Source organism: Crinia signifera, chromosome 4 (assembly GCF_055691185.1).
Source record: "Crinia signifera chromosome 4, ASM5569118v1, whole genome shotgun sequence".
Lineage (NCBI taxonomy): Eukaryota > Metazoa > Chordata > Amphibia > Anura > Myobatrachidae > Crinia > Crinia signifera.
In genome coordinates this window covers 45,069,306-45,095,006 of record NC_139220.1, presented here as the reverse complement: position 1 = coordinate 45,095,006, position 25,701 = coordinate 45,069,306, and the positions used below count along the sequence as shown (strand labels likewise).

Here is a 25,701-nt window from a genome sequence, read left to right as displayed (position 1 = left end):
TCTTTAATTAAAACAAACTGTTTTGTGAGAATTGGGTAATGAGAGAGTAGATTGGAAAGGCCAAACTTGAGCTAAGTAAATAAATATACTGTTCTCTGGAAACAGATATGCAGATGTGAGTCCAGGACGAGGTTTTGTGAATAGCACAGAGGTGACATGTGAAACCTCTTCTGTTATAATTGTCTCCAGTGAAAATAACGAAGAATGTTTACTATACGGGGTACTAATATATGATTTAGGGAATGATGTAGTATTTCAGTGATTGGCAGCATCAGACATACTTCATAGGTACAAGGGGAGTCTGTGTCCTGTGCTTAATCCTGGAGTTGATTATTAGATGGACAGTCAATAGAGCTTCAAACTGTGGACCTGCAGATGTTGTGGAACTACATGTCCCAGCATGCCCTGACAGTTTTGGCATGCTCTTATACAGGGGTGGGCAACTATTTTGGCTCGAGGGCCGCTTAACAAAACCAGAAAATATTGGAGGGCCGCACACATAATATCTTGTATATACAATACCAGTCACGAAAAATGCTTTAAGATTTTTATCAGGCACCAGCTTACTTTAAATTTTTAAGGGCCGTGGACACTACAATAAAAAAAAATGAAATGATATATAGTGCAGGTTTGTACGGCGGCTCTCACAGGATTTAATTATTTAAAAGTATGGTCTGCATTTTCTTTTAAAGAATTAAGTACTGTGAATGCCGCCGCAGTACTTCGTACAAACCTGCAATATATCTCGGGAAGGCGTCGGAAGTAATTTTCAATTGCGGTGGAGTGCCGGCACGTGCAAACATCATATATATATATATATATATATATATATATATATACACACACACACTGTGTGTGTGTGTATATATATATATATATATATATATATATATACATACACACTGTGCATATATATATATATATATATATACACACTGTGCATATATATATATATATATATAAACACTAATGAACATAACATAATTGTCAGTTCCTTACTTTGCAGCCGTTTTGCTGCCTCATAGATTTGCGTGCCAAAAATCCTAGTGCGCCCGCCCTGCACATATTCGGGGAGCCTGGGAGGGGACGCAGAGAAACTTAAATACTGTTGCTGCTGCCGCTGATGCCTGTCTGTGGCTGCCCCGCCGCCGCCGCTGATGCCTGCCTGTGGCTGCCCCGCACAGAATTTCTTGGAGCCTGGGAGGGGACCCGGTGAGCGGTGACAAACAGCTGCTGCCGCCACCGTTAATGAACGTCTGTGCCTGCCGCGCACAGCATTTCTGGGAGCGTGGGAGGGGATGCGGTGACGCGGCCGCGCCAACCAATGGTGGGGAGGCGGCTGCCGTGTCATCACGTCCCCTCCCACACTCCCAGTAATCCTGTGCGCCGTGTACAGACGGACATTAACGGCGGCTGCGCCATTACCAAAGTAAACAAGTATGACAAGCGGCTATAGTCGGGCCGCTTGTCATACTGACATCTGTCAGAGCGGCAGGCCAGGCCTAAGCGGCTCGCGGGCCGCATCCGGCCCGCGGGCCGCCTGTTGCCCACCACTGCTCTTATAGGAAAAACTGTGGCAATAGTTCCACAACATCTGGAGGGCCGCAGTTTGAAGACCCATGGATCAACATGCATTAGGTAGACAGTATCAGAAGGTTGGCAGGGTCAAAAGGTCAACATGGGAAATGTTGACATGAAAATGGTAGCCACATGAATAGGTAGACATGAGTTTGTCACATTGTTTTGATGTTAATGTCGACAACTGTCAACATGGACCCCCAATTAGTGTAACGCACCACATCTCATGGCTTGCTGCGCTCGCCATGCTTTGGACTCAGTGCCTCGCTGTGCTCGGCACATTATTATATTCTCCCTCTATACCAACATGGATGGTCAAGTAAGAACGGTTAAAAAAAAATCATGAAAAACTCATGTTCACCTCGTCTACATTTTTCATGATGACATTTTGTCCCTGCCGACATTATAACCCTGTCGACCTATTGGATGTTGACCTACTGCATATCCACCTTTTGACCCTGTCGACTTATTGCATGTCGAGCTTTTGGGGTAGACCTATTGTCTGCAAATCAGGGAGCGTGGCCTTGCTCCACTCTATGGTTTCGCCGCTATGGTGCATGGCCAGCGGCTCTGTGATCTGCTCACCATGCCCCCAGCCCATCTGTATCTGTCTGAAAGGTTCTACCCGGGATTTAAGTCCTCTAAAATACCGGGTCCTGCGCACCTGCAATGGACCCCGGATTTTTAAAAACCCGTGTTTGAACCATGTCTAAAATCCCGGGTAGTATGTCTGAAAGGGGTATTAGTAAATAAAACCCAGTGTCTCTCCCCTAACATTATGGGAGCCGTGAGCCAGATGAGAGGGCAGCATGCAGTCAGGGGTAGGTATGGCTGTTACCAGCCCCAGGCTGTCCTGCCCTGTGCACTGGCCACACACCGCTCCTTATGGCCCTGTGCATTCACACCCCTTGCATTGCAACATAGTTTGTCCTGTTGGACTTTTTTTTTTTTGCTGCCAACTTTGAAATAACAAAATCCACAAACAAATATTAAACTGTGAAAGTACACTTCTTGCAATTTACATGAATTGGTAAATTGTGTACGGCTACATAATAGTGTACGACTATGTGTTTGAGTTGGCCAGAAAATTATAGCTCTGTTCTGCGCATGGCTGACCTGGCTCAAACTTAATGTTATACTATTTGCCAAATGTGAGCTGAACAAAGCTAAACAAAGATCTTCAATCACAGAAGTGTTCAATGTATGATTAAAAAAATATCGCTAAAATATTTATTTATAAAAGGTTTTATGATGATGTGACTGGCTAAACGGTAATTTGGGTTCTGTTGACAATTTTAGTGCAAGAATTTTTGTTGGGCATCATACTGGTTAAATCTGATTGCATTTCAGGTTGGTTCAAAACTTTCCAGTTACTGTGGTTCTCTGTGATAATATGGCAATCATTGGGATGCAGTATGTACTGTTTGGTGGTCACTATGATGCTGTGTGTGTATTATATGGTGATGGTTGGGATGCAATGTGTACTGTATGGTGGTCACTGGGATGCTGTGTGTATTATATGGTGATGGTTGGAGTGCAATGTGTACTGTATGGTGGTCACTATGAGGCTGTGTGTATTATATGGCGATCATTGGGATGCAATATGTACTGTATGGTGGTCACTGGGATGCTGTCTGTATTATATGGTGATGTTTGGGATGCAATGAGTACTGTATGGTGGTCACTGGGATGCTGTCTGTATTATATGGCGATGGTTGGGATGCAATGTGTACTGTATGGTGGTCACTGGGATGCTGTGTGCATTATATGGTGATGGCTGGGATGCAATGTGTACTGTATGGTGGTCACTGGGATGCTGTGTGCATTATATGGTGATGGTTGGGATGCAATGTGTACTATATGGTGGTCACTGGGATGCTGTGTGTATTATATGGTGATGGTTGGGATGCAATGTGTACTATATGGTGGTCACTGAGATGTTGTGTTTACTGTATGGCAAACACTGGGAACCAGTATGTACTATATGGTGGTTCCTGGGATGCTCTGTGGACTTTATGGCAGTTATGGTTTAATAACATTGCCAGTATATAGTATTGACAACCTTGACTATGTGAAAGCATTGCCGGGCATATGGGAGAAGTAGTCTCATTGGGTGGTTACCATATCTTACTGTAGCATATGCTGATACTTCAAAAATAACTTAGGTCTTAAATTACCTCTAGGAATTACGGAAGCTGACTGTTGCTGTAATTTGACAGTGAATAACTGTGTAGCAAATAAATGACATTCCTTAGCAAAGTCTGTCACCATGGAAACAATCAGTGTAGTACACAGTGGAACTGCTTCAGCGTTGTATGCCATTTTTTCTGTACACAACTCAGATCTCCACTTGCGACTTTTAGGAGTTGTACGGTGGTAATGTGGTGTTCCCATGTAGGATAAGTGTTCCCTGGGTGTGCTGACAGACGTGCAGGCTATAGTATGCTTAATACTGGGGTAGGACTGGTACAACTGTGCGCTGATAATTATGATGACTCCTTTCACCAGCTGATGTATGGGGATGCTGTGGTCACATAGCTGCGGCTGCAGGTGCGAATCCGAAGTGAGCATGATTTCATTTGGTTTACTTGCAACTCAAAATCCGGCCCGCTATGAATTTATTCTAGATCAGTGATGGCTAACCTTGACACTGTTGAACTATACATACCAGCATGCCCTGCTGAGCTAAATCCCGGGTTGATGCACGTTCATGTGCAAAAACCCGGGATATTTTTGCAAGTGTGAAAGGGATATTACATTCATTTTATGGCAAATTGCAGCAGCAGTATATTTTGGACTTTCTAAAATACAAGGCAGAAGTCCTATTCTAAGTGTCACAATTAAACAGGGATACACCCTGTTTGTTTTTTCCTGCCATAATACTGAACTAGAGGGAGGAATTCCCTAGGAGGAAGAAGTGACATATACACGTTCATGTGGGTTTAATTGTCCTCTCATGTAAAGCCGATCCTAACCAATTTGATGCTCTATGCAAGATTTTGTCTGCTGCCCCCTAGCACTGCCACCAGTTCCGCCTCTGACCCAGCACCCCTCTCCCAGCACAGCACCTATTATATAGCAGCACAGATCACAGCAGCACCATGTAGCACCCCTCACCCATAGAGCCATAACTATACATTTGGGGTGGTGTGCCACAAGTCCCCAAAAATAAAACAAAATTGTTTGTTGATTGTATCATTTCTGTACATTTAGATTGTAATTTAGATTTTAGATGTAATTTAGGGGGTTATTCTAGTTCACTCTTTCTGACAAAATCCTTCTTAGATGGACAAAACCATGTGCACTGCAGGGGGGCAGATGTAAAATGTGCAGAGAGAATTAGATTTGGGTGAGTTATTTTGTTTCTGTGCAGGGTAAATACTGGCTGCTTTATTTTTACACTGCAATATAGAGCTCACTTTGAAGTAAAACCCCACCCAAATCTAATTCTCTCTGCATGTTACATCTGCCCCACCTGCAGTGCACATGGTTTTGTCCATCTAAGAAGGATAGTGTCAGAAAGAGTGAACTAGAATAAGGCCCTTAGTTTTGTTTGTTTGTATTATTTATCTGTTGCTTCCAAGAAGATGATAGAAAGAATCTGATTGGTTGCTATTGGCATCATCACCTCTTTTAATTTTTAGAAGCTTGAGTAAATTTACTTTAGTAAATTTAGATGCTGGGATGAGGAGCAGTGGCAGCTATTCAGGACTAGATGTTGGGATGAGGAGCCGTGGCAGCTATTCAAGACTAGATGCTGGGATGAGGAGCAGTGGCAGCTATTCTGGACTAGATGCTAGGATGAGGAACTGTGGTAGCTATTCAGGACTAGATGCTGGGATGAGGAGCAGTGACAGCTATTTAGGACTAGATGCTGGGATGAGGAACAGTGGCAGCTATTCAGGACTAGATGCTGGTATCAGGAACTGTGGCAGCTATTCAGGACTAGATGCTGGGATGAGGAGCCGTGGCAGCTATTCAGGTCTAGATGCTGGGATGAGGAGCTGTGGCAGCTATTCAGGACTAGATGCTGGGATGAGGAACAGTGGCAGCTATTCAGGACTAGATGCTGGGATGAGGAGCCGTGGCAGCTATTCAGGATTAGATGCTGGGATGAGGAACAGTGGCAGCTATTCACGACTAGATGCTGGTATCAGGAACTGTGGCAGCTATTCGGGACTAGATGCTGGGATGAGACGCAGTGGCAGCTATTCAGGACTAGATGCTGGTATGAGGAGCTTTGGCAGCTATTCAGGTCTAGACGCTGGGACGAGGAGCTGTGGCAGCTATTCAGGACTAGACGGTGGGATGAGGAACAGTACCAGCAATTAAGGACTAGATGCTCGGATGAGGAGCAGTACCAGCAATTAAGGACTAGATGTTGGGATGAGGAGCTGTGGCAGCTATTCAGGACTAGATGCTGGGATGAGGAACAGTGGCAGCTATTCAGGACTAGACGCTGGGATGAGGAGCCGTGGCAGCTATTCAGGACTAGATGCTGGGATGAGGAACAGTGGCAGCTATTCAGGACTAGATGCTGGTATCAGGAACTGTGGCAGCTATTCAGGACTAGATGCTGGGATGAGGAGCTGTGGCAGCTATTCAGGTCTAGATGCTGGGACGAGGAGCCGTGGCAGCTATTCAGGACTAGATGCTGGTATGAGGAGCAGTGGAAGCTATTCAGGATTAGATGCTGGGATGAGGAGCCATGGCAGGTATTCAGGACTAGATGGTGAGATGAGGAGCAGTACCAGCAATTAAGGACTAGATGCTGGGATGAGGAGCAGTACCAGCAATTAAGGATTACATGCTGGGATGAGGAGCTGTGGTAGCTATTCAGGACTAGATGCTAGTATGCGGAGCCGTGGCAGCTATTCAGGTCTAGATGCTGGGATGAGGAGCCGTGGCAGCTATTCAGGTCTAGGTGCTGAGATTTAGAGCAGAGGCAGCTATTCAGGACTAGATGCTGGGATGCTGAGCAGTGGCAGCTATTCAGGTCTAGATGCTGGGATGAGGAACAGTGGCAGCTATTCAAGACTAGATGCTGGTATCAGGAACTGTGGCAGCTATTCAGGACTAGATGCTGGGATGAGGAGCCGTGGCAGCTATTCAGGTCTAGATGCTGGGATGAGGAGCTGTGGCAGCTATTCAGGACTAGATGCTGGGATGAGGAACAGTGGCAGCTATTCAGGACTAGATGCTAGGATGAGGAGCCGTGGCAGCTATTCAGGATTAGATGCTGGGATGAGGAACAGTGGCAGCTATTCACGACTAGATGCTGGTATCAGGAACTGTGGCAGCTATTCAGGACTAGATGCTGGGATGAGGAACTGTGGGAGCTATTTGGGACTAGATGCTGGGATGAGACGCAGTGGCAGCTATTCAGGACTAGATGCTGGTATGAGGAGCTTTGGCAGCTATTCAGGTCTAGACGCTGGGACGAGGAGCTGTGGCAGCTATTCAGGACTAGACGCTGGGAGGAGGAACAGTACCAGCAATTAAGGACTAGATGCTCGGATGAGGAGCAGTACCAGCAATTAAGGACTAGATGTTGGGATGAGGAACAGTGGCAGCTATTCAGGACTAGATGCTGGGATGAGGAACAGTGGCAGCTATTCAGGACTAGACGCTGGGATGAGGAGCCGTGGCAGCTATTCAGGACTAGATGCTGGGATGAGGAACAGTGGCAGCTATTCAGGACTAGATGCTGGTATCAGGAACTGTGGCAGCTATTCAGGACTAGATGCTGGGATGAGGAGCTGTGGCAGCTATTCAGGTCTAGATGCTGGGACGAGGAGCCGTGGCAGCTATTCAGGACTAGATGCTGGTATGAGGAGCAGTGGAAGCTATTCAGGATTAGATGCTGGGATGAGGAGCCATGGCAGGTATTCAGGACTAGATGGTGAGATGAGGAGCAGTACCAGCAATTAAGGACTAGATGCTGGGATGAGGAGCAGTACCAGCAATTAAGGATTACATGCTGGGATGAGGAGCTGTGGTAGCTATTCAGGACTAGATGCTAGTATGCGGAGCCGTGGCAGCTATTCAGGTCTAGATGCTGGGATGAGGAGCCGTGGCAGCTATTCAGGTCTAGATGCTGAGATTTAGAGCAGAGGCAGCTATTCAGGACTAGATGCTGGGATGCTGAGCAGTGGCAGCTATTCAGGTCTAGATGCTGGGATGAGGAACAGTGGCAGCTATTCAAGACTAGATGCTGGTATCAGGAACTGTGGCAGCTATTCAGGACTAGATGCTGGGATGAGGAGCCGTGGCAGCTATTCAGGTCTAGATGCTGGGATGAGGAGCTGTGGCAGCTATTCAGGACTAGATGCTGGGATGAGGAACAGTGGCAGCTATTCAGGACTAGATGCTAGGATGAGGAGCCGTGGCAGCTATTCAGGATTAGATGCTGGGATGAGGAACAGTGGCAGCTATTCACGACTAGATGCTGGTATCAGGAACTGTGGCAGCTATTCAGGACTAGATGCTGGGATGAGGAACTGTGGGAGCTATTTGGGACTAGATGCTGGGATGAGACGCAGTGGCAGCTATTCAGGACTAGATGCTGGTATGAGGAGCTTTGGCAGCTATTCAGGTCTAGACGCTGGGACGAGGAGCTGTGGCAGCTATTCAGGACTAGACGCTGGGAGGAGGAACAGTACCAGCAATTAAGGACTAGATGCTCGGATGAGGAGCAGTACCAGCAATTAAGGACTAGATGTTGGGATGAGGAACAGTGGCAGCTATTCAGGACTAGATGCTGGGATGAGGAACAGTGGCAGCTATTCAGGACTAGACGCTGGGATGAGGAGCCGTGGCAGCTATTCAGGACTAGATGCTGGGATGAGGAACAGTGGCAGCTATTCAGGACTAGATGCTGGTATCAGGAACTGTGGCAGCTATTCAGGACTAGATGCTGGGATGAGGAGCTGTGGCAGCTATTCAGGTCTAGATGCTGGGACGAGGAGCCGTGGCAGCTATTCAGGACTAGATGCTGGTATGAGGAGCAGTGGAAGCTATTCAGGATTAGATGCTGGGATGAGGAGCCATGGCAGGTATTCAGGACTAGATGGTGAGATGAGGAGCAGTACCAGCAATTAAGGACTAGATGCTGGGATGAGGAGCAGTACCAGCAATTAAGGATTACATGCTGGGATGAGGAGCTGTGGTAGCTATTCAGGACTAGATGCTAGTATGCGGAGCCGTGGCAGCTATTCAGGTCTAGATGCTGGGATGAGGAGCCGTGGCAGCTATTCAGGTCTAGATGCTGAGATTTAGAGCAGTGGCAGCTATTCAGGACTAGATACTGGGATGGATAGGAGGGTTAATGATCAGTTGGTATAATGGATGGGGGAGGATAGTGTTGCTTTGGTAATCGGGAATCCCGAAAACGAGGAGGGCAGACACCTAAATTCGCCCCTAGGCGTGGCAGCAAATGTTGCCATCATAGTAAATAGTTTATCAGGAAAAGTAAATCAGATTAAGCATATATAATGTATAAGTATATCATTTTACCACTTTCTGCCTTCAAGTACTATTATTGTGTTAGATCTAGTCACTTAATGCAATAAGTCTTATCAGATTTCCATCAATGGCGGCTTAAAGAATTATAACTTTCATTATAATCACAACAGCACCACCTAGAGGGGCAAATCTGTCTTTAATAAAAACTGCACTTAACAAGATGGTTTGAATCTTATAACGCTGTGGTGCTGGTAATAATATCACAGGCCAAGTACCCAGAGGTGCTGCTAGTTAAGATCCATATAAATGTTAAAGTGTTTGTTTAGTGTTTCCACCTACATTTCTGTCAGAGTTTACATGCATACTGATGCATTAAACGGAAATGCTCACAAGTGTTTTGAGAAATATTACATAGTCCTGTGTAAATGGCACCTGAATCACTGCGGGAGGCGCTCCTATTGAATCCAAATCCCACAAACCCTTACTAAACGGAAGAGATTCTTGATTTGGGTGCCCAATACTAAAATGCAAATACTATAATTATGAGGAAATAGACATTTACACATTATTTAGGGTTAATAAAAAGGCTGTGCGATAATTGAATGCGTACAGATCGTAGCGTGCGCATGGCTATCCTGTTATAAAATCCTGCTACTTTTTATCCTGCAATTTGACTTACAGGAAATTGTGCGGGTACATCATTAAAGTGCGAACGCTTTGCTACAGAGTGAAGCGTCTGCACATCACTGGCTACCGCGGCCTGACTGGAAAGCCAGGCGCAGGCCGATATGTATAGCAGCCACTGTGGCCTTCCCCCGGAGCGGCCTGGACAAGCCTGCATTTTCAGAAAACGCCCGGGCCTGCACCAAAGGTCCGTCACTGCCCCCAGTTACGACGGCAGTTCCCCTTTTGGAACTTAAACTGAGATTGTGAGGCGATTGCAGTGTAGGTGTTCATGCATGCACACTGGCGAGCACACAGAGATCTCGATTTTTGTAGATTTGCTAATGCCACTTAAATAGGGCCTACGGGTGGGATGTACTAACAGGAAAATGTGGTAAAAACTCTGTTAGGGATTTAACGCATTTCGTGTATATACAAAGCCCCAGATGGCAGGTTTCCCATGCAGAGGGTAACATTAACATATAGAAACCTATGGGCTTTTTTCTGCATCTGTGCTGTCAAGGTGGATCTTATCGGAACCCAGCTAGCATTCCCTTGCTGCCATGGCGTCCTTCTGTGCATGCCCAGGTGGACTCCTGGGACATAAACCTGAAAGTCTAGGTGGCCATCACAACGGGCAGGACTTATTGGGAGGGTTGCCCTTTGCGTCACTAATTGCATCTGCCAGTACATTGACTAAATGTCCGAGCACTTTACAGCATTCACTCGTCAGCTGGTGTTCACCTAAAGGCCTTGGCAGTGAGGTGCCAGCAGGTGGACTGTATTTCTGGCACTTCAGTTAGTATTTAATCTATGTTTATTTCCTTGCATGCCACAGAGATGCAGGAAAGTATGCAGTAATGTGTGCTACCATGCAGCGCTCCTGAATGTCCCCCTCATACTAAAGATGATGACAGCTTCGGAACTGAAAGCAATTCCACAGCAGCACAGAGTATGTTTGTGAGTGCAAATGCCTCGTAAGAGAGATTGACCTTCCACTTATGGGAGTATGTTACCAAGCACAGTACTGTGGACATTATTCAGGTCCTCACGCTCCCCTGCGTGTGTGACTGTTAAGCACATGTGCAGCTGCTTGGTGCGAGTGGAAGTGGTGAGCTGCTTGTTCGCTGCCTCGTTCGCACTTAGCAATGTGGACAGGGGGCGTGGGGTGTTTCATGGGCATTCCCAGGAAAATGTTGGGCGGTCCCATGGTGATTTCCGTGATGACGTGGGTATGGGGGGGGCAGGCTGCTGATGTCAGTGGATGTCAGCTGCCCGCACAGGGTGCTCACAGATGTAAGACACCAGACAGGTATCTTACATCTGCGAGCGCTGCACAAATCATTCGATGGTCACCTCTGTGTGCCCTCTGAGAATTCAATGCCAATAGAATGTTCATGCGGGTATGAGCACACTTTTACATCCATCGTCTAGCGTAGCGATCACTATTGTTATCATTGGCAATTACACCTATCCCATGCTAGGTGCACAAAAGAACTATGGATTTTGGCTTCACAATACGCATGACTCTTGCCTGCGTTTGCATTGATACCGCGTAGAAACGTCCATTCAGCAGCCATAAAGAAATATCTGACCTGTGAATCACACTCAATGCTAAGCTCATGCCAGTGGCGTAACTAGAGCCCTGCAGCCCCCGCGGTGGCGGGGAGGCGCTTAGTGAGTGAGGGCGCCGGGGGGGCTGCGGGGCTATCGTTACCCGCTGCCTCCACTTAATGCCGCTGCCTGTACCTGCCGTTGTGCCGCATCAGTCTGCGGTACCGGCCGGGTCTCCCTGCTCTCCCGGCTCCTGCATTGAAAACTGACACTTATATAATGGCTGCCCCCATACTGCAGACCGTTTTTGATGATGCTAGAGGAGGCGCAGGCCTCCTCTAGCATCCTTAAAAACGGTCTGCTGTACGGGGGCAGACATTTTCTAAGTGTCAGTTTTAATTAGCAGGAGCCGGGAGAGCAGGGAGACCCGGCCGGTACCGCAGACTGATGCGGCACAACGGCAGGTACCAGAGGACATATAAACGGGGTAAGGTGGTGGGGAGGGGGTAAGGGGGGGGGGGCATTGCCAAACTGTGCGGCGGGGGGGAGCTTCAATAATAGTTACGCCACTGGCTCATGCATAGGTTATACCGCATTTGAACCTGAACCAGAATTGTGATTTACAGTACTGCGATATTGCACTAGTTATTGAATAGGGCCTCTATGTACATAGGAACTCACGAAAGCCGGTCATCCTTACAGTAATATCTTTTATGTGCTTAATTCCAGGTTCCCTTTTCAAACAGCTGGAGCCACCGGCAACAGTGCTGGATGTGTTCTTCTGGCTGGGATACTTCAACAGCTGCATCAACCCAGTGATCTACCCCTGCTCCAGCAAGGAGTTCAAGAGGGCCTTCACCCGCATTGTTACCTGTCAGTGGGGAAACAGGAGGCCGTCTGTTATACGGAGATCCCAGCACCATACTCGGAGCAGCAGCACCTTCACTCAGACACGGAAGGAATCCCTGGACGACAGGCAGTTTATGAATGGCAGCCAGAAGACAATTCTGTCCAGTTCTGAAAGCCCGCGTTATACCAGGAAGCCACCTATAAAGGAGAGCAGCCGTGACTGGAAACATCCGTACGTCCTAGTGGACTCTGATGAAAAACAGACTCAAGAACTCAAGGAGCAGGACAAACCGAGCAATGCCTTGGAGACACCAAATCCCTCAGACTGTAATGACCACAGCACAAGTATTGCAATACAGGACTACAGTGACCGCGAAGCCACCTGAGATGTTCTGGAGGCGTATGGAGGACTATTAATGAAACGGATATATTCCGAGTGCCAATCTAGTTAACGCATCTATGAATGATAGGCATCTATAGTTCTTCTGGGTTTTGTGGAAGCTTATAAAATAAAATTATTTGGATAGGACTTATAAGGAAATGTCATATAATGGACTAAAACAGCAGATGAACAAGGTGGAGAAAAGGATACGGCTACACGCTGGTCACAGAGAGAGGACTAGGACTTTTTATTGATTGGTACCAGATGTTAGTATATACGTGTTCATATATGTGCAACAATAAGGATATCTTGTGGGGAATATACCATGTGCCGTAAGTTTACCCGGAACCTCGAGCATTAGTCACATGGGCCCTTATTCTGATCGGTGCGGTAATATCCGCGTGCGTTCGTGCCGCCGATGTTTTGTGTCTGCGCATGTGCAGAGGCGTCTCTGCGCATGTGCGAGCGGGGCGTACGGCCAAATCCCGCATGAAATGTGAACGCTCCGAACAGGGGGTGGAGAGGGGCGTGATGGGCTATTTGGGCTCATTACCATATGCATACGCCCCGCGTTTCATGGGCGTTCCCATGCAAACGCTGGGCGTACGTATGGTAATGCGGCCGTGACGCAAGTGTAGGGGGCGGGCATATGACATCGCCGGATGTCAGCTGCCCGCCCAGATCTCTGCTTTTGCACGGAAAAATGTCCGTGTGGTCTAAGGTTGCGGGAGCTGGTTGGCCACTCGGTCCTGCATTCGATGGTCTGCGACCATCGAATGATGGGGGAGGTTCCCTGAGATGGTGGAGGCGTATTCCGTGAAAAATACACGTGCGGTCCGTTCGGCCAGCTTCTTACCGCGTACGGACGGAGTCGGCGATCCGTATGGAAGGCGGGGTTTCGCACGCACGGTCCTGGCCGCATATTCGGATCCGGCCGCACCGATCAGAATAAGGCCCATGGTCATTTGGGGGCAAGAATGAGGGTGGACAGAAATGAAATGTATAAATTGCTCGCTGTGTCCACGATCCACTGAACATTCATCCTCTAGGATCTGAAACGGCCATGCTACTGCCCATTTGAATGATCCCATTTCAGAGTTCTATTTGAGTGGCAGCTGATGCAAAGGGAAAACAGGAGCTGAACATTTATGTCTTATTCCCGTGGTCTCCAATAGATAGTTCAAAAGTCTTAAGCCCCATACATACTAGACTACAATTTAAAAGGACCCTTCTGAGCGATATTTAAACAATGTGCGCTCCTGCACGTCGCTACTAACATGCAAGTCAAGTTTGGCTATATAGCCAATGACCGCATGTTAAGCGGGTCCCGGGGATGTCGATGCATGACGTACTGTAGTTTACCGATATTGTTCAGAGTGTACACTCAATATCATTTGCGCGGGAGTTCATAGGCAAATACTGCCGATATTGCTCATACAGCATATGGGCTAGTGTGTATAGGACGGTAGGGCTAGATTTATCAGAGATTGGTGAGGAATAAAGCAACCAATCAGCTTCTGTGTTTATTTTATAGATTAACGGTGCCCATACACTAGTATGATTTGCCCTGTTCTACACGATTTCAATGCATAGGGCCGATAATTTATGAGAAAAGTGTTAAATCGTATGTCATTTAAGGCCCCCATACACTAGCCGATTTTGGTCAGATTTCAGCCAGATCAGTCGGATCTGGCCGAATTCGGACCAAAATCGGCTAGTTTTGATGTCCCCTCAGATCCGATGCGCGGTCCCGTGCGCATCGGATCTGCGTCGGGTGGTCGGACCTGCTGCACGTCCGACCACCCGACTTGGGACCTAGTGGGGCGGCGCGGCGGTGGAGGGAGCAGGGGGGGCTGGGGACGCTGCGGGGGGCACAGGCGGCATAGAGCCGGGCAGGGGGAGCCGGCGGGAGCTGTCAGTATTGAATAATAAAAAAAAAGCCCATACAATGCATGGGCGGCCTGTGATTGGCTGAGCGCTCTCTCAGCCAGTCAGCAATTGGCTGAGAGAGCGCTCAGCCAATCACAGGCTGCCCATTCATTGTATAGGCTTTTTTTTTCTAGCACTGACAGCTCCCGCCGGCTCCCTCTGCCCGGCTCTATGCAGCCTGTGACTTGTCCCCCGCAGCGTCCCCAGCCCCCCTGCTCCCTCTACCGCCTCGCCGCACAGACGTGTCCCCCGCAGCGTCCCCAGCCTCCCTGCTCCCACCAGCTCCCACCTCTGTAGCCCCCCCCCCCCCCCCCCCCTGCTCCCCGGGTTTTTTACATGTGATAAATCGAGACGATTTATCACATGTAAAAAATGGCACATCAAGTGCCAATCTAATCAAGCTCCCCCGGGGAGCAGCCGGGGAAGCTCAGGGGGAAGTCGGGGGCGACTTGTCCTAAGGATGGGGGCCTTTACTTACAGTTTTGATCTGTTGTGCGGTCCCGTGCGCATTGATCGGATCCAGAGATTGTCGCCACTGCACCAAGGATACATACTTTCCCGGGGCAGTAAATGGGGTCACATGCGATACATCGTTTGTAAAATTACCATATACAATGTATTACATGCGATCTGGCAACTGGGTCATTTCAAGAGGTATCTCATGCAAAGATGGGATATGGTCATTGGGTCACCACCAAGTAGGTGCGACAAGCATAAGGTCAACACCACTAGGTCAACATGACTTTAGGTTGACATGCCTTTAGGTCGACATGCCTTTAGGTCGAAATGGGTTTGGTCGATGGGGTCATTAGGTCGACACAAGCATTAGTTCTACATGGGGTTAGGTCGACAGTCAAAATGTCGACATGGGTCATTTTTTTTTTCGACATGTGCCGACAGTCGGCATTTCTTGCCCTACCATCCACTAGGGCGTTGTGGGAGAATAAAATAGTGGTCTGGAAGCATGGAGAGCGCAGCGGTGGTACTTTTCTGGTATCCATGTCGACACGACATGTGCCGACAGGCGGTATTTCATGCCTTATCATCCACTAGGGTATGGTGGGAGAATAAAATAGTGCCCGAAGCATGGCGGGCGTAGCGAGGGGACGCAGTGCTACGTTTTACTGTTTATGTTGACATTCGGGTAGAAAAAAACATGTTGGCTTTTTCACTGCCGACTTTACCCATGTCGACCTAATGACCCTGTCAACCTTACCCATGTCGACCTAATGACCCTATCCACCTAACCCATGTGGACCTTCCTGCATGTCGACCTAAAGTCATGTCGACCTACTTGCAGGACCTAATGATCCATACCCACAAAGATCTTATATACAATATCTCTTCCTAGTGTATGGGGGCCTTTCATTTAAAAAATGACAGGATGTGATTGGTTGCTACGTTTCTTTGCATAGAGCAGTGAAAAGAGTGGAGAAGTAGACGAGTGGAGAAGTTGCCCGTAGCAACAAATATGCTTTGAGGTAGAATTCATCAAGTACATTTTTTAAAACAATCGGTAAAAGCTGATTAGTTGCTACGGGCAACATCTCCAATGGTCCATTTCTCCAAACTTCAATTCTTGATCCATAAAACCCTATGGTGTAAATGTAGGATGCCCTAATAAGAGTGGAGAAGTTGCCGATGGCAAGCGATCAGCTGCTCTGTATTTTATAGTATGCAAATTATAAATGTTACTTTAATGCTGATTGGTTGCCAGGGGCAACGTCTCCACTGATGATCTTGATGTCTACCCAATTTATCTATCGTAAAGCTTTGATAAAGCTCTACCTTTATTTCATTATTGCATCACATTATGTTGTACAGTATAAATGAAAGTTCATTGAATATATAAGTATGTTGTTTTTTTGTGTATATTTGATATATATTTCAAAATAATTTATTTCTATGTACATTTGGAATACACATACCTCTTAACATGTCAATTAGCCAGAGAAAGGAGCACTGCAATGTCCAGGGTTAATTTCTTTTGAATTTCATTGATACATTCACGTGACTACTTAATAAGAAACTGATATCAGGGGCATTGGATATATTGCATTATAATGATACACTGTTCGATGACGCTATTTAATAATACCACAAATGGAAAACTATACACACCAGCGGAACCAGGCTCACTGCCGCCCTGTGTAACCCCCAATACTGTGATGTCACATGAGGGGGTGGGGCCAGTGGCATTAGAAAGCAGACAGCTGCCTGGATGCACCAAAAGCTCTTGTTAGATTTGCCATATTCAGATGCCAGCCACTGCCAGGCTAACAATCTAATGCTGAGAATGAGACTCAATAGAAAACCCAGTTTATATTATTTTTTATATATATTTGTGACATTATAAAAATACAAATATAAATAGATTTTTTTAAGAGTGCCTGCTGTAAGCATCCGATAAATAGATTTATTTTAAAGCACCACCAAAGGGAATATGGTCAGCATCTCGGATGCAGGCATTCAGTAAACTGGCACCATCATCCTGACAGCTTTCAGAAAAGCGGCTCTGCAACCTCGAAAAGGATCAGAATGCAGATGTCAGAATCCCAACAGCCAGCATCCCCATCAGTGAGTATAAGGATGGGTTAGCGTGCGGCTCGGTAAGGGGGAGGTTGGGCTGTGAGAGCGGGAGTTAGGATTAGGCTGCAGGGGGGAATGGTTAGGGCTAGGCACTTAGAAGGGGGGTTAGGCTGTGGGGTGGGGGGTGGTAGTTAAGTTTAGGCACCTGGAAGGGGGGTTAGGCTGCGGGGCAGGGGGCTTAGGTTTAGGTCATAGCTGCCTACCCTCCTGCATTCTGCAGGAGACTCCCTGAAATAACAGCAATCTCCCTCTCTCCCTCATTAGTCTAGCAATCTCCCTCATGTCACCTAGCCCACATTACACTGTTACAATTTTGGGGAAAAAAGGAACGAGAGACAGATACATTTACATTGAATCATCAGCGCCATTTCCCAGCACTTTACCAAGTATAGTAGCTCTTACTAACTGCTTTGGGGGTCATCTACAATTGGATAAGTAATTTTACAAGATTCCTCTCAGATGTAGCAGTGCACACCCACGCTTCTAGGTGCCATGTTCACAATCTCTTTTCACAATATCTCCATATATGGAACTAGACACGCCCTTTGGGTGGAGCATGACACGCCCCCTCAATGGGGTGCTGTGCAAAAATCTACTACCAACTATATTCTCCCTGAAACTAGTTTTCAAAAGTAGGCTGTGTTGGATGACATGTCGGTCTTTTGACAGCCGGCATCCTGACCGTATATATATCCCCACTAAAGTTTAAGTTCAATTTTAAGATATGGCAAATCCTCACATGCACAAGACCCCTTACCATCACTACCACCTCTATCTGCACTTCCCCACTTTACAGCGTTGGGCAGAAATGTATTACATCATTAACAGATATTGGTCTAGAACAGCGGTTCCCACTTAACCACATTTCTAGCAGGTTGACAGGTGGAACAATAAAGATTAAAATGTACGATACATACAGCGTAACCGTAAAGGACCACAAACACAATAAAACACTAAAGCTAACACTATACTGTACATGTTAGATATTACTGTGTTCTATGTAACACATAGGTTTGTGTGATATACTTTATGTTGGTTGTTGTGTGCATATATTTATTGTGTGTACTTAATATATATTGTATTATACATTTTCAGTTAGGTCATTGTTTAATATAAAAAAAAAACTATGGGGGTATTCAATCCCCCGCCGCTATTCCCGACGGGGGGAAAGAGCGGCGATGCCCTATTCAATGCTGTCTTTCCCGACAGCATTGAACAGGGATCTCGGCAGAACGGGCCTGACTCTAGAAGCAGTCGGGCCGGTTCTGCCAAGGGGAAACGGTCATCTGTCAGACCAGACTTAGGTCGACAGTCATTAGGTGGACCCCGGAAGGTCGACTGTTCCCAAGGTCGACAGGGTTAAAGGTCGACATGGCTCAAGGTCGACATGACTTAAGGTCGACATGTGCCAAGGTCGACATGGTTTTAGGTCAACACTCATTAGGTCGACATGAGTTTTTCACTGTTTTTTGAGCCGACATGTGCCGACAGGCGGTATTTCATGCCCTACCATCCACTAGGGCGTGGTGGGAGAATAAAATAGTGTGCCGAGCGCAGCAAGGCACCGTGCCCGAAGCATCGCGAGCGATGCGAGGGGCTGCGGTTCGACTCCAACTGTGTCCATGTCGACTGTGTCGACATTCGGGTCAAAAAACAGTGAAAAACTCATGTCGACATAATGACTGTCGACCTAAAACCATGTCGACCTTAAGTCATGTCGACCTTGAGCCATGTCGACCTTTAACCCTGTCGACCTTGGGGACAGGCGACCTTCCGGGGTCGACCTAATGACTGTAGACCGAAGTCTGTTCTGACAGATGTACCACTTCCCTGCCAAGTACAGCCAGGAATTGTCAAGCTCCAGGCCGCAGCTCGATGATCCACGGCCGTTCTGCAGGCGGAACATTGAATCCTGCCTGCCGATTCTTCATCGAGCCAGCCGAGAACGGGACAGGGTCACGGCTGTCAGACCAGCCCAACAGTCGTGACCCGGGATTGAATATCCCCTATATATATATACAGTATATAGACTACACTGTAAATTAGAATACACTATAAATTACTATAAACATCAGGCCACAGCGGCTTTTGAATTCTGACCAGACACTGCTGGGGTTAGAGTTCATAACATTAGAAACCATGAACAGCCGATCTAACACAGAGTATGACAGACATGAAAGTCTAATGCACTGTATGTATTTTTTTCATTTGTTATATTACATGATGACCATATTGTAAAAAAAAAAAAAAAAAAAGTATTATTTTCCTATAATTAAACTATTGTTAGTTTTTACATTTTGTGAAAGTTCCCTTTGTTACATATTTAAAAGAAGAAGAAAAACCGGCGCTGTATAATGAAGGTTATATGTAAATAAATGGTTGTGGGTCATTGGGCCGACTGACCAAAGGTCCACATGCATTGGTTGACCGCTGACATAGCTTGGGTCGAAAGGCAGAGAATACAAACATCAAATCCAATGGAGAGGTAATCAAATATCTTGATCTCCTATTCATACAAGTCTCATATGAATGGATTCATGCAGATAAAAAAAATGTTCATAGTAGTTTTAGGGACAGTTATGGTGACAGGAAGAGGCAGCCAGGTTAGCATTGCTGGGTGCAGCATATAGGGGGCATGCCAGCGGCCATGATAAGATGACGGAGCGGAGGCATGTTTGTGAAATGGAGACATTGTAGCCCCGCCCACACATGGCCATGAAACCGCGATTCAGGGCAAATTGGTTCATCGGCCCCTTCTGACTGTGTGTGTGTGGGGAGGGGGGGCATGGGGGTGTGGCTAATATATAATAGTATGAGCCCCTTGGTGGGTTCATGGATGTATCACGTCAGCCGTGCAGCACAGCCGATCAGTGCCAGATTAAAGGTGGGCATTCATCTAGACGATTTGGTCCGATTTCGGACCATTAAATCGGACCAAATCGTTTCTTCATGACATGGCGTCGGGTCCAATGCGTGGTCCCATGCGTATCGAACTCGGCCCCAGGGGTCGGACCGGTGGGACATAAGATCCGTCGCAATCGGTGGGGCGGGCGCAGTGCTGGGGCGGGCGCAGTGCTGGGGCAGGCAGCAGTGACCAGAATGATCATCAGTGTCCACTCACTGTGTCCAGCGCTGTAGCGGGCGGGCAGCCGCGGCAATTACAACTTTAAGATAGCATATCAAATGAATGCCCGGCTAATGATTGGCTGAGATAGAGCACACTCAGCCAATCAGTGGCCTCCCTCTGCGGCCGCTGATTGGCTGAGAGTGCTCTATCTCAGCCAATCAAAAGCTGGAGAGTCATTTGACACATTATTTTGAAGATGTAATAGCCGCCGCTGCCCGCTGCGGCGCTGGACACAGTAGTGAGTCTGATTAACGCTGCTGTGCTGCCCCACTCGTTCCTCCCCAGCCGGCCACTCATTTGAGAGCCACCGCTGCCCGCCCCCACTGCTCCTCACCGCCCTGCAGCTCCCTGTTATTTTTTTTTTACATGTGATAAATCGGAATCGGTACATCTGTCAGAATGAACTTAGGTCTACAGTCATTAGGTCGACCCCACTAGGTCGACTGGCAGGAAGGTCGACCTGACTTTAGGTCGACATGGGCCAAGGTCGACATGACTTAAGGTCGAATTTGCATAAAGGTCGACATGAGGAAGGTCGACTGGTCATAAGGTCGACATGGGTTTTCCACTGTTTTTTTATCCGAATGTCGACATGGACACAGTTGGCAATGAGAATCGGACCCTCGCACCGCTTCGCTCGCGATGCTTCGGGCACGGTGCCTCGCTGCGCTCGGCACACTATTTTATTCTCCCACCACGCCCTAGTGGATGGTAGGGCATGAAATACCACCTGTCGGCACATGTCGGCTCAAAAAACAGTGAAAAACCCATGTCGACCTTATGACCAGTCGACCTTCCTCATGTCGACCTTTATGCAAATTCGACCTTAAGTCATGTCGACCTTGGCCCATGTCGACCTTAAGTCAGGTCGACCTTCCTGCCAGTCGACCTAGTGGGGTCGACCTAATGACTGTAGACCTAAGTTCATTCTAATAGATGACCGCTTCCCGATAAATCGCATGTGATTTATCACATGTAAAAAATGGCACCTCAAGTCCTAATCGTATCTGAGCCTACCGGGGAGCTGCCGGGCGGCTCGGAGGAGAATTGAGTCCGACTTGTCCTTAGGACAAGTCGGCTCTATGTATGGGGGCCTTAAGCCTTTGGGGGGTCCGGGGCACTTTAGACAGGGGGGCCCCCTTGCACTTCTCATTACTGGCCGCAAACTGCATGGGGGAATATTACACTGTCAAAACACAGAGTAAAGGCAGTATAAACTTGGTCAATGGGTAACTGCAGGGGATATATATACACACAGACACACATACATACTGTACATACATACCACATGAAAAGCCTGTGTGTGTCCCTCTGCACCTTACTCTGTAGGAGATCTCACAGTCCCAGTGCTACCTCTGATTAAAAACCCTCCCATGACTAGGCTGCTGCTGTTCTCCATGGGCCTGAGAAGCATGTAATGAGCTCCACCAATCAGAGCTCAGCACAAACATCTCACCCTCTACCCTCTGGTGCAAATTGTCATGGGACTTAGTCAACTCCCAGTAATGCACTGCACACTTGGCTCCTGATGCTCAGCACCATTAATCATTGTTACATTGGCAGATAGGTGAAGCTGCAGCACTACCCCACTCCCATGCACAAAACCTTTATAAAAATACATGCCAACCACAGGGGGCCCCTAGCTAGAGGGGGGCCCAGGGGTACTGACCCCTTGTGCCCCCATTATAATCCAGCCCTGCAGCCGATAGTCGATAAACTGTGGACAACAGTGGACCGTCCATACAATTGCTGCAAGGATGGCGGTGACTGACATCTCTGTTACATGGGCATTTTTAGGTTTGTCCAGTTGTGACGTCTATGCACTTGTCAGATAGGTCAGCAGATCAGCCAGGAGTGTACCCAGCCTTAGACATTGGTGTTTTACAATACAGTATTATAGCCACACTTCGTTTCAACATCATGCAATAAAGACTTTCTGTAAATGATTTGTTTAGTCACTAGATGGCAGTAAAGCCACATTCAAGCAGACAATACAAATAGAATGGTGTCAATATATTGACACCATATGGTCGACATGCATCTAATAGATATGGTCAGAATGTTGACATGAGCAAAAGGTCGACGTGGCTATGGTTGTCACATAAAAAGGTAGAATTTTGGGGATTTGTTTAATTGGTACTTGTTTCCTAGCACGGCCACACCGATTTACATCGGGGTGGTCGTGTCGGAAAAATCGCGTCGATCGCATCGCATGCGATTTGGTCCCATGCGATGCGATCGACGCGACCGACCAGATTTTTTGATTGAATCAAATGTAAATCGGGTCCCTGGGACCCAATTTTACATTGGATTCAATGTAAAATATTCCCTAGACCCCCAAATTTTACGACGTAAACCCCACCCCACGATAGACGCCAACCCGAAGTGTGGCGAGTGCAGCGAGCCCGCGAGGGGCGGCGGTGCGCGTCCTCCGACGTTTTCATTCCCCTACTATCCACGTCGGCGTGGAGTTGAGAATATATAGTGTGGCAAGTGCAGCGAGCCACCGAGCCCGAAGCGTGGCGAGCGCAGCGAGCCCCGCGAGGGGACGCGTATAACTTCACAGGTATACGCGTCCCCTCGCGGGGCTCGCTGCGCTCGCCACGCTTCGGGCTCGGTGGCTCGCTGCGCTCGCCACACTATATATTCTCAACTCCACGCCGACGTGGATAGTAGGGGAATGAAAAGGTCGGAGGACGCGCACCGACGCCCCTCGTGGGCTCGCTGCGCTCGCCGCGCTTCGGGTTGGCGTCTATCGTGGGGTGACGACGGGTCCATCTATAATGTGAAATGGGTCATATTGGCCCATTTCACATTTTTCACATTTTTTTCAATGTGAGATGGACTTAATCAAGTCCATCTCATCTTGTGCCATTATAATGGCACAAGACCGACGCGATGCTCACGATTTCAATGTTAAAAAATATTTTAACATTGAAGCCTATGGCAAAATCGGGGGCATCGCGTCGGTCGCATCGGGACCAATGTTAATGGTCCCGACCGACGCGATGCCCCCGATTTTGTACCTTTGCCGGCAAAATGGACCTGATTTCAAAGGAAATCGGGTCCATCGTGGGGATCGTGTACCTTAACTTAAAGGTACACGATCCCCACGATTGTGGACGTGCTAGGAAACAAGTACCATTTAATTTTTTGAACGATTTCATACCATCCGCATTGACTAATTGGAAATGGTAAAGTGTGCCGAGTGCAGCGACGAGGTGTGGTACACTAATTGGGCGTCCATGTGCTCAGATGTTGACATTGACATCCAAAAACTCATGTCGATCTTTTCATATGGCCAACTTTTTGACATTTTGCTGTGTTGACATTTTGATACTGTCGACCCTACAAATGTTCAGCTCTTAGTGTCAACCTAATGAACCACACCATGCACAAATATTACATTTTTGTTCAACTCTGGTGTGGATTATTAGGTAAAAAAAGGTCCATTTCTGTAATAGAAAGGCAGTGAATACAAACCTCCTATTCCAGTGGGGTTCCCAAACCTGATCCGCAAGTACCCACAACAGTGCATATTTTCCAGGTCTCCACATAGGATCACAAGTGAAATAATTAGCTCCGCCTGTGGAAAATTGGTCTTTTTATACACTGGATACTGTATTTATATTTAACAGTACACATGTTCTATATAGTATAGGCTGTTTTAAATAAGATAAGTGGTCAGGAAAAGGTTAAACATATTATAATAAATTACACAAACATAATAGAACCAGTACTGCACTTTCTAAGCTCACAATCTCCCACTCAATGGTAAGGCTCCTGTCTCTTCCTCCTGGCAGCTGCTCTTATGATGTTTGAGGGCTCAGATCCACACATACAGTATATGTGGTAGAAGAAGCTGGTACACTGGGCATGTGCAGCAGCTCTGCTCTGTTCCTTACACTGCAGTGGCAGCTTGATCTGATTATATACCAGCCATTATTGTCATAATTTAAGGCACTTGCAAAGAGGAGGGGGTGTTTCCAGGCAACCAGAACCCCCCCCCCTAGCTTGTTATAACTACTGGGAGAGTTAAGATCACACAATAAGATATTTCCTAATGACATGCTTGATAACAGTATCGGTAATGATATTATCATGAATATGCAAATTTGCAGCCCTGCAGGGTCCCCTTGCAGTTGAAGCCAGCGATGGCTAGTCATTGCTGGCTAATCTAAAGGAGATTGACAGGTGGTTGGTGTTTGTAGGCAGCACCTCAGCGGAAGTGCCATGGAAAATGCAGGTGTTGCCTGGTTGTGGGGAGGGCGGGCCTCTGATGTCAGCAGCGGCCTCCTCACCATGGCCCTTGCAGCGCCTAGTAAGTGTAAACTCACTTAGCGCAGGGTTGCCGACTTTGAAAAAATCCTCTCCGGGAGAAGCCCGGAGAGGAATCTTGCATTACTCGTTTTGGGGGCGTGGCTTAACTGTGACGTCATTAAGCCCCGCCCCCATTACAAGAAATAGCCGAAATAGCAGTTCTCTATGGAGGGGGCGGGGCTAAAACGTCACTATTGTGCCGTTTTAGCTCCGCCCCCTCCCCTGAGACCCGCGGATTGCGGCATATAAATGCCGCGATCGGGGGGCTCAGTGGGGGTCCCCCTGATTCCGGGAAGGTTGCCCACCCTTCCGGGGGCCGGGAGGAAGGACCCGATTTTCGGGAGACTCCCGCAAATTCCGGGAGGGTCGGCAACCCTGACTTAGCGGCTACGAACAGGAGGAAAACCATTAGTTGGTGATTCCAATGTTTTTTTCCCCTCTGCGCCTGTCTGAAAACATATTTGCAGCTGTGCACGGGGGTGGGGGTTTGACTGTGGTGGGGTGGCATTTACCTGACCGACGGGCTCCGAAGATTCACAGCCCAGTCATCAGATCTGAATTGGGCCCAATATCCATAGGCAAATGCAGGTGGTGTTTCTGGTTGCCCAGAAACTCCCCTCCTCTTGGCAAGTGCCTTAAAGTGTGACCACAGTAGCATTGGTATATATAATGATCAGTAGAGCTGCCTCCACATCATGCAGTGTAAGGGACATAGCAGAGCTGCTGCACATGCCCAGTGTACCAGCTTCTTCTACCACATTTACTGTATGTGTGGATCTGAGCCCTCAAACATCACAGTGGATCAGAGAGAAGCTGCCAGGAGGAAGAGACCGGAGCTTAGGAGATTGTGAGCTTTGAAAGTGAAGCACTGGTTCTATTATGTTTGTGTATTTATTTATTTATTTATTATGATATGTTTAACCTGTTCCTGACCAGAGAGTACTGCACAACATGGGATGCAAAAGAGCTGACAAAGCTCCCTGCTGCAGCCTCTCTCAAGGGACCGGGTGAGTGGAAGTGGGCGGCCACAACATTTGTTTAGCCCCATAGACCACCAGGTGTTCGGGCACTAGGCCCATGGGTGTAATCAGGCCCCTCTGGCCTGTGTCGCAGCAGTCAGGCCCCTCCAGCCTGTGCCTCAGCTTTAGGCCTGCATAATAAATCAGGTTCTAGGCCTGTACCATCAATCAGGCTTTCAGTCTGTGTCCAAAGTCAGGCTTTAGTCCTGTACCCTCATACAGGCTCC

At 47.6% G+C, this 25,701-nt stretch overlaps 1 protein-coding gene across 1 annotated transcript in view; it reads left to right on the top strand.

Moving 5' to 3' along the window:
* ADRA1B (adrenoceptor alpha 1B) overlaps positions 1-14,298 on the top strand; it is a 31,085-nt gene extending 16,787 nt beyond the window's left edge. The window contains exon 2 of the mRNA XM_083181690.1: positions 11,989-14,298. Coding sequence (XP_083037816.1) covers positions 11,989-12,494 — 506 coding nt within the window. The 3' untranslated portion in view covers positions 12,495-14,298. The remainder of the gene's footprint in view (positions 1-11,988) is intronic.
* Positions 14,299-25,701: the final 11,403 nt, after the last annotated feature.